General features: G+C 45.0%; 2 protein-coding genes across 2 annotated transcripts in view; both read left to right on the top strand.

Annotated features, from left to right (window-relative positions):
- Window positions 1–14918, top strand: part of LOC113018375 (protein NLRC3-like) — a 143393-nt gene that overhangs the window by 102906 nt on the left and 25569 nt on the right. The window lies entirely within an intron of this gene.
- Window positions 7785–13006, top strand: LOC145424149 (NLR family CARD domain-containing protein 3-like). The gene is made up of 2 exons (XM_080297061.1): window positions 7785–7800; window positions 9235–13006. Exons 1-2 carry the CDS (start codon window positions 7785–7787, stop codon window positions 11004–11006), a joined length of 1788 nt encoding a protein of 595 aa, XP_080153187.1. The 3' UTR covers window positions 11007–13006.

The following is a 14918-nucleotide window of genomic DNA, read 5'->3' on the forward strand; positions in this document are numbered from 1 at the left end:
CATACATTTACACTGCTATGCTGATGACACCCAGCTCCATCTGTCCATGAAGTCAGATAACACACACCAATTAAACTGCAGGAACGTCTTAAAGACATAAAGACCTGGATGGCCGCTAACTTTCTGCTTCTTAATACAGATCAAACTGAGGTTATTGTACTCGGCCCTGAAAATCTTAGAAATATGGTATCTAAGCAGATTCTTACTCTGGATGGCATTACCTTGGCCTCCAGTAACGCTGTGAGGAACCTTGGAGTCATTTTTGACCAGGACATGTCCTTCAACGCACATATTAAACAAACATGTAAGACTGCTTTCTTCCATTTGTGCAACTAAAGTTAGAAATATCCTGTCTCAGAGAGACTCTGAAAAACTAGTTCATGCATTTATTACTTCCAATTCATTATTATCAGGAAGTCCAAAAAATTCCCTGAAAAGCCTTCAGCTAATCCAAAATGCTGCAGCAAGAGTCCTGACAGGGACTAGAAAGAGAGAGCAGATTTCTCCTGTATCGGCTTCCCTTCATTGGCTTCCTGTTAAATCCAGAATTCAAAATCCTGCTCCTCACATACAAGGTCTTAAATAATCAGGCCCCATCTTATCTTAATGACCTTGTAGTACCATATCACCCTATTAGAGCACTTCGCTCTCGCTCTGCAGGTCTACTTGTTGTTCACAGAGTATTTAAAAGTAGAATGGGAGGCAGAGCCTTCAGTTTTCAGGACCCAAAAAGATAGTTGGGTTTTTTTCTGTTGTATTATTGTAGGTTCTTTACCTTACAATATAAAGCACATTGGGGTGACTGTTGTTGTTATTTGGAGGAATTAAAAAAAAACGTTTATACTTGAAATTCTTTCATTTATTCTTTTTTTTTTTTTTTTGGCCTGTCCCGTTTGGCTCTTTTTCATCAGAATTATTGTCTAAAGGCAAAGAAAGATGCCCAACGGATTTACTTTACCAAATTGACCATTCCAGCCTTGCCATAATGGTCCATTTGATTCACCTTTTATTGTTTATTTTATTTTCACTTGCTGTATACGGGACAGACTTGACTGGAGAAAGAAGGAGAGAAAGAAAGAGGGAAAGAGAAACAGCTTAGAAGAGGGACGGGGGAGAAGGGCAAAAAACAAAAACCAACAGAATGGGCAGGAAAAAAGAAAAAATGCATATATCGATCACCTGGATCACCTGTTGAGAAAGAAAAAAGAAAACAAGCCGAAGCGAACAAGAGTAATAGAATAAACAACATCACAATGATATATGGGAATATGACAGTAAATACTAAATATTAAACATTATTGTGCAGCACATAAGATCAACAGAACACAGTGTGCTTTGAGGTAGGAGCCAAAAGGGTGTAGTTTGTGAGTGTGATCACCCGTGTGTACACCTGTGAGCATGGACGCGCTTGTTTTTTTAAAAGGTTCCTTCATGTAATGATCTGCTAGAGGGTGTGGGGGGGCCACAGCCCCGTCCTCCAGGGCATGAAGCAGGTATGGAGGAGATCAAAACTCCAGACATCCAGAGGCCCCCAGAACACAAGAGACCAAGGAAGACTAACAGAGGGGCAGCAGCACCACTGTCCCAGAAAGAGCTGAGGAGAGTCCCAGATGAGGGTTCACCCAGCAGCCGCGGAGCAGAAGCCAGGGGGAGTTGCAGTGACGCGCCCGTGTGCTCCGCCGGCAGCCAGCTGTGCCTGAGTGACCGAGCCCCAGGCCGAGAGGTCGGGGGCACCCCACCTCCGAAGTGGCCCGAGCGAGCCCCAGGCTCCAGGCCCCGATAAGCGGCCGCCAAGGAGTGAGCCGGCGTGTACCTGGACGCCCATCCCCAGACACAAAGAACCACCAACGCACCGATGTCTGAGGGAGTCCGCCACTGGCAGGGGAAGTGGTGGTGGGGGGAGATAGGCCTCCAAACCTTGGAGGGCCTGAGATGTCCCCAGAGAGGTGGCGTCTGATACCCAACCTGACATATAGACACAGACATACAGGCACACACAAATACAAACATCCATTCCCACCCTCATGCTCTCATATGCACTTACTCCACACTCAACCAACGTGGAGACAGACATAAAGAGACGCTGTACACACGATCACACTCCCCAAGCGTACTCTATGAACCGGGTCTAGGTACCCTTGCCCCTGGAGGGGGGAACTGCACCCAGACCCAGGTGGTGTTACCCTTTTCCCTGCGGTGGGGAGAGGCAGACCGCCCCGACTCCGCAGCAGCAGCGAGGCCCCACACTCCAGACCGCAGTCGGACGTCCAACTCCTCCTCCTAGCCCCCCCGCTCCAGCAGGTCGCAGAGAACGGAGGTGAGAGAAGACTCCAAACCTCCCTCCACCCGCTCATTGTAGTGTTGATGCATGTGTGTTCTAAGGTGCATTTAAAACCCAGGAGGGCATGGAGCTACCTGCCAGAGAGCAGCAGGTAAGCGCATAGTCCCTCCTGCTAGCCCTCAATGTCTAAGTGTATTTAAAATTGAGAGGTGGGCAACGATGCCAGGGGTGGGGTGTACACCCTGATGGTAACCTGGATTCCATGTATCGTGCCCACCCCCAAGATCCTATATGTATGTGTAATGAGAGTGTGAATAATGTGAATGTCTAAGTTGTGGGATAAAATTGAGGCAGAGGCAGCCAGAAGAAGACAGAGGGGGGGGGGGGGGGGGGGGTAGCCTCCTCTGCACCCTGGTGACATACCCCTACTCCAAGGCCCTGCATGTGTGGGTGGTTGTGGTGGAGCGGGAAGAGGGAGGCAGCTGGAGATGGGGAGGGAAGGAAGGGAGGGGCAAGTGACCCCTCCCTGGGGCCAGCTCCCCCGCTGACCCCAGTAGGCACTCCCACCCTCCGCGACCCGCCAGGGAAAGGGGGCCCAGGCCCATCCAGACCGGGGACCAGTGCAGCAGCGCCTCCCGGCCCCACAGAGCCTGGGACAGTCCACCCAACCCCACCACAGAGAAAACTGCACCCACCCCACCATCCACTCATCTTCCAGACTACATAAGACAATAGACGCCCAGGCTGAGATCTTCCTCCACCTCTCCTGTATCTCCCCTTCCTGCAGAGAGAGTTCCTGAAGAGAGGAAAGCTCCTGCAAGATGTGACAATCTCCCCCACTAGTTGAAGAGCCCCCCAGGTGGCTCGATGCACCGGCGGCACCCCGCGCCAGGGCTGGGCCCCCATGCACCCGCCCGCCCACAACCCCGGCAACACACCAACCAGGACCCAAGCCCCCGAGGCCCGGCCAGGGCCCCAGCCCAGAGACGGAGCGCCCCCAGAACCTCACGCCCATCCCGGACCCACCCAGGGGCAGCCAGGCTACCAGGTCAGTAACCCACGTCCGTCAGCACAGACCCTCCCCTAGCCCCGCTGCACGCAGCCACGAGGAAACAGTCACCTGAGAGCCAACAGAGCCCCTAACCGGACATGACCGCTACCCCGGGTTGAGCCCCCCAAGGAAGATGCCTCCGGGAAACCCCCCGACGCCCTAGGCCTGTCCCTACCCCCACACCAATCACAACAGTGAAGGCGGGACCAAACTATGACCCCCCCCACCCCCACTAGGTGATGGAGCTGATCAAAGGAGCCCAGAGCAATTGATCTGATGTGGTGGCAGAGGCTGTGTAAAGACTAATGTAATCTAATAGATAATTTCTATATTGGTTAGAATTAAGATTATTTTTATTTTTCCAGTTCATGAGGACTGTTTTCTTGGCTATGCATAGGGCAGTGAAAACCATATGGGCTATATTCTTTTCTGAAGTGACATTATCTAAGCTGCCCAACAAACACACTAAGGGGGAAGTTGGAATGTTACATTTCAGACACTTTGATAAGTCTTCACATATCTCGCGCCAAAACTTCTGAACTGGTGGACAGAACCAAAGAGCGTGGATATAATTGTCCGGTGAATTGGTTTGGCAGTGTGAGCAGTTGTTGGTAGACGTAAAGCCCATCTTGAACATCCGATGACCTGTATAGTGCACTCTATGTAATATTTTGTATTGAATTAATTGAAGACTGGGATTTCTAATTAGATGAAAGGTTTTTAAGCAAATCTGAGACCAGAAGTTTAGGTCTAAGTTAACTGATAAATCCGCTTCCCATTTTGCAATAGGAAGTGATATTGATTCATCTGTTTTAGAAAGCATTCTGTATATTTTGGATAGTAATTTGGGGGGTTTTAAGAGTAAGAAATTGAACCACACTTGGTGGTGTTTGTAGTTCAACTTGACCCGGTTTAAATTTCTTTTTTACTATGGATTTAATTTGTTGATATTCTAAAAATCTTTTCTTGTTGATCCCATATTGTGTAACTAGTCCGTCAAATGAAATAAATTCTGTTCCTTCTAGTATATGTTCTAAATATTTGATTCCTTTACCACTCCAATCTGAAAAGTTTATCATATTATTGTTTTGTAATATGTCAGGGTTGTTCCAGATAGGTGTACGTTTGCATGGGATTAATGAAGACGCCGTCAATTTTAGAAACTCCCACCATGCTGTCAGAGAAGAGCTGATGTTGATGCTTTTAAAGCATTCATGTCGTTGGATGTTTGAGCTGATAAATGGTAGGTCTGAGATCTCTAGATTATTGCAAAGTGCTTGTTCTACATCTAGCCAAGGTTCATCTAAGAGGGTGTGTTTTAGCCATCCTGAGATAAACTGAAGCCTGTTGGCTAAGAAGTAGTGCTGAAAGTTAGGCAGTTCTAGTCCTCCTTTATCCTTGGTCTTTTGTAGTGTTTTTAAGCTTATACGTGGGGGTTTATTTTTCCAAAGGAATTTCGACATACATGAATCTAGAGATCTGAACCAATCTTGTGGCGGTTTAGTTGGGATCATTGAGAATAAATAATTTATTTTTGGTAAGACCATCATTTTTATAGCGGCAACCCTTCCCATGAGTGATATGGGTAGACATTTCCACCTAGCCAGATCATCTTCTACCTTCTTTAAAAGTGGGATATGGTTTAATTTAGTTAGATCTGCAAGCTTGGGAGAAACATTAATACCTAAATATTTTATATTTCCCGATTGCAGTGGTGTAGAAGAGGAATTATGGAGGGAGCAATTAATCGGTAGGACTGTAGATTTTGACCAGTTAATTGAGTAATCTGATATTCTTGCAAAAGAGTTTATCAATTCAATCACCCCAGAGATATTGGTTTGTGAATTTTGGAGAAAGAGTAACACATCATCCGCATAAAGGCTGATTTTATGTTCCACGTTCTTGCATTTTATGCCCTTAATTACTGAATTCTGTCTAATTGCTGCTGCTAGTGGTTCAATAAAAATTGCAAACAGTGAAGGGGAGAGTGGGCATCCCTGCCTGGTGCCCCTCAAGAGACAGAAGCTGGAGGATGTCTGGTCATTTGTTCTGACACAAGCTGTTGGGGAATTATATAATATTTTTAACCAGTTGATGAAAGAGGATCCAAAACCAAATTTGTGTAAAGTTGCAAATAGAAATTTCCAGTTAACTCTGTCAAATGCTTTTTCTGCGTCTAAAGAGAATATTGTAGTTTCTAGGTTTTTACTGTATGAGTAGTCTATCAAATTAAGTAATCTACGTGTATTTGTTGATGAGTGCCTACCTTTTATGAAACCAGTTTGGTCAGGATGAATTAAGAGGGGGGTTATTTTCTCCAGTCTCTTTGAGAGAGCTTTGCAGATTATTTTAAGGTCTACATTTATAAGGGATATTGGACGATAGCTTGAGGGATATACAGGGTCTTTGCCTGGTTTTAGCAGGAGATTAATGTTTGCAGAATTCATATTTGATGGAAGTCTGCCCTTTTCTTTGATTTCCAACAACGTTCTGTAGAAAACTGGTGCTAGAATCGACCAGAATTCTTTGTAGAATTCTGCAGGAAAGCCATCTGGACCTGGAGCCTTATTATTGGGCATACTTATCAGGGCTTCCTGGAGTTCACTTGGTGTCAGTGGTGAATCCAGTGCCATTGCTTGAGTGTCTAATAATTTTGGAAGAGTTATGTTGTCCAAAAACTGATCAATTTCTTTTTTAGATGGGTTTATTTGTGGTGAATACAACGTTTTATAGAAATCCCTGAAAATGTTGTTTATTTGTATCGGTTCATATATTGTGTTCCCAGATAAATCTTGAACAGCACATATAGTTGTTTTTTCTTTATTTATTTTTAGCTGGTTTGCTAGAAATTGACCGGATTTATTACTATGTTCATAATTTTGTAAGCGTAGTCTTTGTACTAAGAATTTTGTTTTTTTATCAATTATCTCATTTAATTCTAGTTTTGTTTTGCGTATTTTGTTCAATGTTTCCTGATCTTGGTGGGACACGTAGGCTTCTTCTAGTGATTTGATGTTTTTTTCTAATTCCTGAATATTTTTGTTTTCTTTTTTCTTTTTATGTGATGAGAAAGAAATTATTTTACCTCTCATCACAGCTTTCCCTGCTTCCCATAGAACAGAAGCTGATGTTTCGGGAATGTCATTATAGTCCAAATATGAAGTCCACTCTTTTTTAAAATATTTAATAAAGTCTTCATCTTTAAGTAGTGATATATTAAATCTCCAGTTTTTTCTTGGCGTAGTATTATTCTTGTGCATTAGTGTTAAAGATACAGGACCATGATCGCTGACAGCTATAGGATGAATCTCAGTGTCTGAAATGTCGTTCAGCAGTGAGCTGCTGACCAAAAAATAATCCAGACGAGAGTAGGAGTGATGGACATGTGAGAAAAAAGTATATTCCTTACTGGTGGGGTGAAGGGAGCGCCATGCATCGCAAAGACCAAAGTCGCTCATATACTGTTTGATTATATTTGTGGACTGCCAATTACGCTGAGTTCCCGCTGTATTGAGCCTATCCATGTCTTCATTTAGTCCAAGGTTGAGGTCGCCTCCAAGAACAAGTGTGCCATCTAAGTGTTCAGAGAGTGCACTGAAAAAACCGTGAAAGAATGAGGGATCATCAACATTTGGACCATATACACTTGCAATACATAGCTTTTTATCAAGTATAGATAGTTTAATGATTAAGAATCTGCCCTCTGGATCTATAACTGTATCGAGTACTGTGAAATTAATATTTTTATGTATTAAAATTGCTACTCCCCTTTGTCTAGAATTATAACAAGCTGAGAACACATTAGGAAACTCAGGTGTTTTAAGTTCATTCGAACCTCTAAGAGGTCTGTGGGTCTCTTGTAAAAGGACAACATCTGCCTGTAGTTTTTTGAGTTGGTTAAATATTTTTAACCTCTTTTCTCTGGAGCCAGCTCCATTTATATTCCATGTAATGAACCTCAGTGTACCCATAGATGTTTGTGTATAGGGATGTATGCTGTGTGCCTCGCTTAGACAGGTGGAGAGAATACGTCACTTGTTCATAAATAAAGAGAAGGAGAGAGAGAAAAAATGTGTGGCGAGATGCTCCCTGAGTCTGACTATGTGTATGCATAGTTACTAATATGAGTAGGCTTGGCTTAAGTGTGTGTATCCTAAACGACTGTGTGCGCTGTCTGACTGAAGTAAATGTGCTGCCGTTGAGCGCATGGTGCGTATGTGTCGAAATAAAGGATGTTTGTGGATGAGTGTCGAAGCAGGTGATCGAGGCAGTGAAAGGAATAAAGAAAGAAACCAAGGACAGGGGTGAGCAGCATAAAACCGAGAGGGGGAAAAAAAACCAAAAAAAACAAAAACCCGAGAAGAAAAAAAACAAAAACAAAACGTAAACATTCCAATTAAATCACTGACGGAGAGTGACGGTGTTAATTCTGCTATGAAATCACACTTTAAGATGCGATTTGATACCGGTAAGTTAAACACATGTTAATGCAAGTTAGTGTGAGTGGATAGGGAAAGGGTGTAGCTGATTCTTATCTGGTGTGAGGTTAATACAGCCACGGAGTGATGTTGGGGTCGCGGTGGAGCTGTCCGTCCACGTACAGCCGGTCCACAGCGATGACAGCGCGGGAGCCCTTCTGGATGAAGCCGCGTTGGATTGGGAAGAGGACCTTGCGTCGTTCCAAGATCTCTTTGGGGAACTGGTCGTTCACGCTGAAGTCCGTTCCTTTTAATTCCCTGCCGCGGCTTTTCACATGTTGCTTTTGTTTGAAGTGGCCGAATTTGGCCACGATAGGACGTGGTCTCCCGGCCGTAGCCCGAATGGGGCCGAGGCGATGTACCCGATCAAAGACGATGTTCTTCACAGTGTCCTCCGGCAGCTTCAGGTGGGTTTTGATGAAGCTTTTTACCGTGGTCTCCGCGTCCTCTCCAGCGGCTTCTGGAATACCAGAAAATACCAGATTATCACGCATGCTACGAGCTTGTAGATCAATAACTGTTTCTTTTATTTTTTAAAAGATCAAATCAAATGTGTCTCTATAAAACCTGCCCTCAGTTATAACCCAAGTGTCAGGGCTCAATGGCTCATGAAAAGGAATGGAGTCAAGCACAGAACCAAAAAACGGAGGCTGAGTGACTTTTAACAGAAATGTATTTTACTAGATTTCTTGACGGAGAAAGCTGAATCACGGCTAAATTCAACAGCAAGCGAGGTATTATGAGAAGTGCAGAGCTGAGGCCAGAACATAAGCTGAGGCAGGTCAAAGGAACAACAGGGGCAGAATCGGGCGAATAGAAACTATCCAGGATCACTGGAACAAAGGAGATAATAATCAGAGTGGTCCACAGTGTAGTGAATGAGTCCAAGATTTAAAAACTAAGAGGTGTTACGTGGCTGCAGGTGGAGATCAGCTGGAGGAGGAGATGAATTAAATCTGGGTACAGAGTGAGATGTGGGTGCACAGGGAGGCAGGCAGGTGAGGATGGCAGTTTGCAAGAGGGAGTTTTCTCAGCAGTGGCAGGCCAGAATCCTGAGGCGTGACTTATGGCGAGAGTTGGAAGATGTATCCAGGTGCCGACTAGGGAACAGGAAAAGAGGGTTACGCGAAACAAGCTGAGGAGCACAAGACAAAATGTGAGGCAGAGAACTGACTGTGGTAAGCAGACAATCTGGAGAAGGTTCATTGTGAGTGCTGCTCATAGATACTGCCGGAGTAATTGGCAACAGGTGAGGAGCAGGGAGGAGTGAGGAGGGCTCCACCCAGGCGAGGAGAGCTGATGCTGTGGAAAGTTACTCAGACTCACTCGGATCATGACACCAAGAGTCCAGTGAACTGAACACATAACCACAGTAACCAGAATGCAGTTTTCTCATTTGTGTCATTTGCTGTTTATTCATGCAGAGATTCTCACTGAGTGTCAGCTCAAACTCAAGTCAGACCTGAAGCAGAAGTTCCAGTGTGTGCTCGAGGGGATTTCTACAACAGAAAACCCGACCCTCCTGAGTCAGATCTACACAGAGCTCTATATCACAGGGGGAGGGACTGCAGAGGTCAATGATGAACATGAGGTCAGACAGATTGAAACAGCATCCAGGAAACCAGACAGACCAGAAACAACCATCAGACAAGAAGACATCTTTAAACTCCCACCTGGAAGAGATAAACCAATCAGAACAGTGCTGACAATGGGAGTGGCTGGCATTGGGAAAACAGTCCTAACACAGAAGTTCACTCTGGACTGGGCTGAAGGCAAAGCCAACCAGGACATCCAGTTCATGTTTCCATTCACTTTCAGAGAGCTGAATCTGCTGAAAGAGGAAAAGTTCAGCTTGGTGGAACTTGTTCATTACTTCTTCACTGAAACCAAAGAAGCAGGAATCTACATCTTTGAAGACTTCCAGGTTGTGTTCATCTTTGATGGTCTGGATGAGTGTCGACCTCCTCTGGACTTCCACAAAACTACAATCCTGACTGACCCTAGAAAGTCCACCTCAGTGGATGTGCTGCTGATAAACCTCATCAGGGGGAAACTGCTTCCCTCTGCTCGCCTCTGGATAACCACACGACCTGCAGCAGCCAATCAGATCCCAGACTGTGTTGGCGTGGTGACAGAGGTCAGAGGGTTCACTGACCCACAGAAGGAGGAGTACTTCAGGAAGAGATTCAGAGATGAGGAGCAGGCCAGCAGCATCATCTCCCACATCAAGACATCACGAAGCCTCCACATCATGTGCTACATCCCAGTCTTCTGCTGGATCACTGCTACAGTTCTGGAGTTTGTCATGAAGAACAAAGAGAGCAAAGATCTGCCTAAGACTCTCACAGAGCTCTACCTACGCCTTGTGCTATTTCACCTACAAACGAAGGACATCAAGTATGATGGAGGAGCTGAGACAGAGTCATGCAGGAAGATCATTGAGTCTCTGGGAAAACTGGCCTTTGATCAGCTGCAGAAAGGAAACCTGATCTTCTATGAATCAGACCTGACAGAGTGTGGCATCGATATCAGAGCAGCCTCAGTGTACTCAGGAGTGTTCACACAGATCTTTAAAGCTGATGAGTGTCACATGTTCAACAACGTTGTTTACTGTTTCGTCCATCTGAGCATTCAGGAGTTCTTTGCTGCTCTTCATGTCTATCTGACCTTCATCAACTCTGGAGTCAACCTGCTTAAGAAACAATCTCCTCTCTTTAAAATCTTCCAGAAAACACTTACTGTAAAAGACTTCTACCAGAGTGCTGTGGACAAAGCCTTAGAGAGTCCAAATGGACACCTGGACTTGTTCCTCCGCTTCCTCCTGGGTCTTTCACTGCAGACCAATCAGGATCTCCTATGCATGCTGACACAGACAGGAAGTAGCTCACAGACCAATCAGGAAACAGTCCAGTACATCAAGAAGAAGCTCAGTGGGAAACTGTCTGCAGAGAAAAGCATCAACCTGTTCCACTGTCTGAATGAACTGGATGATCGTTCTCTAGTGGAGGAGATCCAACAGTCCCTGAGATCAGGACGTCTCTCCACAGATCAACTGTCTCCTGCTCAGTGGTCGGCTCTGGTCTTCATCTTACTGTCATCAGATCTGGATGAGTTCGACCTGGAGAAATACTCCCGTTCAGAGAAGGCATTTTTGAAGCTGCTGCCAGTGGTCAAAGCATCCAAGAAAGTGCTGTAAGTGAATCTATGAACAAATATGTTTAATAATGCTAGATGAATAAAAGAATATGTCTCCATTGTTATTCTTCCTCAGGCTGAGAGATTGTAAACTCTCAAAAAGAAGCTTTGAAGCTTTGTCTGAAATTCTCAGCTCCCCATCCAATCATCTGAGAGAGCTGGAGCTGAGCTCGAACAAACTGCAGGATTCAGGATTGGATTTGCTGTGTGTTGGACTAAAGAGTCCTGACTGTAAACTTGAAACTCTCGGGTAAGGATACAGACTTTTTGACACTTTTTGACTCTTAAATCTGTAAGTTTATCTTGATGCGGACGTTCAAAGTCAGCACAATTTTCCTTTTAAGTTCCTGAGTTTATATTTTTGACTGTCAGGTTGTCTGGACAGATGTTTTTATTTTATTTTATTTTTTTACTTGTCCCTAAAGTCAGAACTAAACCCACATGTAGATGACTTTCAAATTCAAATTCAAATTCAAATTCAAATTTTATTTGTCACGTACACAGTCATACACAGTACGATATGCAGTGAAATGCTTGGACAACTGCTCGTGACCTAAAGAAAACAAAAAAGGAAAAGGCTATGAATAAGATAGGAAATAAATATGAAAAATTAAAAAGGGTAAATTTAACTAGGAAGGAATAAAATATAAATTAAGGTTAAAAATGAAATAACTGTACAACACAAATTAGAATGAAGGGTAAATTTAACTGGGAAAGAATAAGATAAAATACATAAATTAAAGTTGAAAATAAAATAACTGTACAACAAAATACACAATATAGAACTATATAAGAATGTATGAAGAAATATAAATAAATATATACACAATAACAGCAGCTGTACAAGTATTAGCTTGAAATGAAGAATATAATGTCCAGTGTTGTGCAATCCACATTATGTCTTGTGCAGTGCAAATATGCTTAAAGTGATTTAAGTGATGAAGTGAAAACAATGTCCAGAATGTCCAGTGTGTGTGTAAGAACTGTATGTGTGGGTCAGTACTGTGTGGTGGTGTGATTGAGAGACCGTATCGCCTGCGGGAAGAAGCTCCTCCTCAGTCTCTCTGTGTTGGTCTTCAGGGAGCGGAATCGCTTTCCTGACCTCAACAGAGAGAACAGTCTGTTGTTGGGATGGCTGAGGTCCTTCACGATCTTCCTGGCCTTGGTCCAGCACCGCCTGCTGTAGATTGAGTGCAGGTCAGGGAGCTCGGAGCGGATGGTGCGCTCAGCTGACCGCACAACCCTCTGTAGAGCTCGTCTGTCCTGCATGGTGCTGTTCCCGAACCAGGTTAAGATGTTTCCCGTCAGGATGCTCTCTATGGTGCACGAGTAAAAGTTCCTGAGCACCTTGGAGGGCAGTTGGAAGTCTCTCAAGCGGCGTCCGGGTACACACCGGCTCACTCCTTGGCGGCTCGCTCGGGCCACTTCGGAGGTGGGGTGCCCCCGGCCTCTCGGCCTGGGGCTCGGTCACTCAGGCACAGCTGGCTGCCGGCGGAGCTCACGGGCGCGTCACTGCAACTCCCCCTGGCTTCTGCTCCGCGGCTGCTGAATGAGCCCTCATCTGGGACTCTCCTTAGCTCTTACTGGGACAGTGGCGCGGCTGCCCCTCTGTGGGTCTTCCTTGGTCTCTTGTGTTCTGGGGGCCTCTGGATGTCTGGAGTTTTGATCTCCTCCATACCTGCTTGATACCATAGAGGACAGGGCTGTGGCTCCCCACACTCCCTAGCAGATCATTACATGGAGAAACCTTTGGAATGCAAGCATGCTGATCCACACAGGTATGCACACAGGTGTACACATGGGTATTCATAGACGCGGACTACAGCTTTCTTGGCTGCTGCCTCAAAGCACACTGTGCGCTGGCTATCTTGCGTGCTGCACAATATCGTTTATTATTTAGTAACTATCGATATCTACTGCTAGCTAGTTTATTGTGATGGTGCTTTTTTTTTCTTATTATGTTGCTCTTTGTTGTTTGCTTTCTCCTCTGTTTTTTTTTCTCCATACAGGTGACCCAGGAGTTTTGTTTTTTTTGTTTGTTTGTTTTTTTCTCTCTTCCCCCCCTTCTCACCGTCTCTTCTCCCCTTTGGTTTTCTTTTTTTCTCTCCCTCTCTTTCTTTCAGTCTTTCCCCCTGTCCTATCCCACAGTCATGTCTGTCCCGTTTGTAGCAACTGAAAATAAAATAAATTCATAATTATAATAAAGGTCAATCAAATGGACCAATATGGCAAGGCCATGATGATCCACTTGGTAAAATAAATCTGCTTGGCATCTTTCTTGGCCTTAAGACAACAATTCTGATGGCTAAAGATCCAAACGGGACAAAAAAAAAAAAAAAGGAAGTCTCTCGAGCGTCTGAGGTGGTAGAGACGCTGTTGGGCCTTTTTCACCATGGTGTTGATGTGACAGGACCATGACAGGTCCTGCGTGATGTGAACTCCGAGGTATTTGAAGTTGTCCACTCTCTCCACTGGGCACTTGTTGATGACGGGGGTCTGGTAGTTCCTCTCCTGCTTAGTGCTGAAGTCCACTATCAGCTCCTTTGTCTTACTGATGTTTAGAAGGAGGTTGTTCCTCTGGCACCAGTTCTCCAGATTCCTAATCTCCTTCAGGTAGGCCGTCTCGTTGTTATCAGAGATCAGGCCCACCACGACGGTGTCGTCAGCAAACTTGATGATGGTGGTGGAGCTGGTAGTGGCCACACAGTCATATGTGTACAGAGAGTACAGCAGGGGGCTCAGAACACACCCCTGGGGGGCTCCAGTGCTGAGAGTGGTGGAGGCTGAGACATGTCCGCCCATCCTTACTGCCTGTGGTCTGCCAGTTAGGAAGTTGGAGATCCACTGACACATAGATGAGCTGAGTCCCAGATGCTCCAGCTTGGTGGTGAGTGTGGAGGGAATTATGGTGTTAAATGCAGAGCTGTAGTCTATAATAATAATAATAATAATGGATACTTTATTGATCCCCATGGGGAAATTACTTGTTTTTCTCTGCATTTGACCCATTCACTCAGTGAAGCAGTGGGCAGCCCACTAAGCAGGCGCCCGGGGAGCAGTGTGTAGGGACGGTACCTTGCTCAGGGGTACCTCAGGGTAGCCGTTAAGTGGATTCGAACCGCCGACCTTCCGATCATGGGGTGCCCACTTTACCTACTGAGCTATCCCTGCCCCCTATGAAGAGCATTTTAACATAATTCCCCCTTCTAGTGTCCAAGTGAGTGAGTGATGTGTGGAGGAGATGAGAGATGGCATCGTCTGTGGAACGATTTGGACGGTAAGCGAACTGTAGTGGGTCCAGTGTGTCTGGTGGTGAAGAAATGATGAAGTCTCTGACCAGGCGTTCAAAACACTCAGGGGTGGAAGTAACGAATTACAAATACTCACGTTACTGTAATTAAGTACATTTTTTGGGTACTTGTACTTTTACGAGTAATTTTTCAAGTTTGTAATTTTACTCATACTTGAGTACAACTTACACCATGTAATCTACTTCGCTACTTATAAAATCAAAAGTCACTACTGAGTACGCCCACAATTTGAATTAATATTCAAACCTTTCGTCTGCATTTTTGCAGCCAATAACGCTTACGTCTTTGCTTACGTCTTAAATTGGCGCGGTCTCGATTGACCGCGCCAATTTAAGACGTAAGCAAAGAATAAACTCCGCTGCAGCAGCAGGCACAGGTGTCTGGAGGTGCTAAATGGTGGAGTATAAACTACTTTATAGACGGAAGATTTGGAGACAAAGAAGCCAAAATGGAGACAGAGGATAACACTGTCAACCATGAAAACGACGTAGAAAAGACGGAGGACGCGTGCCCGTGGCCATACCTGGAGGAATTTTTCGTGTACAGAGGGAGAAAAGGAGACAGCGTCCAGATGCAGTGCAAACTTTGTTTGACCTCTACAG

The sequence above is a fragment of the Astatotilapia calliptera genome, chromosome 23, assembly GCF_964374335.1.
Source record: "Astatotilapia calliptera chromosome 23, fAstCal68.1, whole genome shotgun sequence".
Classification (NCBI taxonomy): domain Eukaryota; kingdom Metazoa; phylum Chordata; class Actinopteri; order Cichliformes; family Cichlidae; genus Astatotilapia; species Astatotilapia calliptera.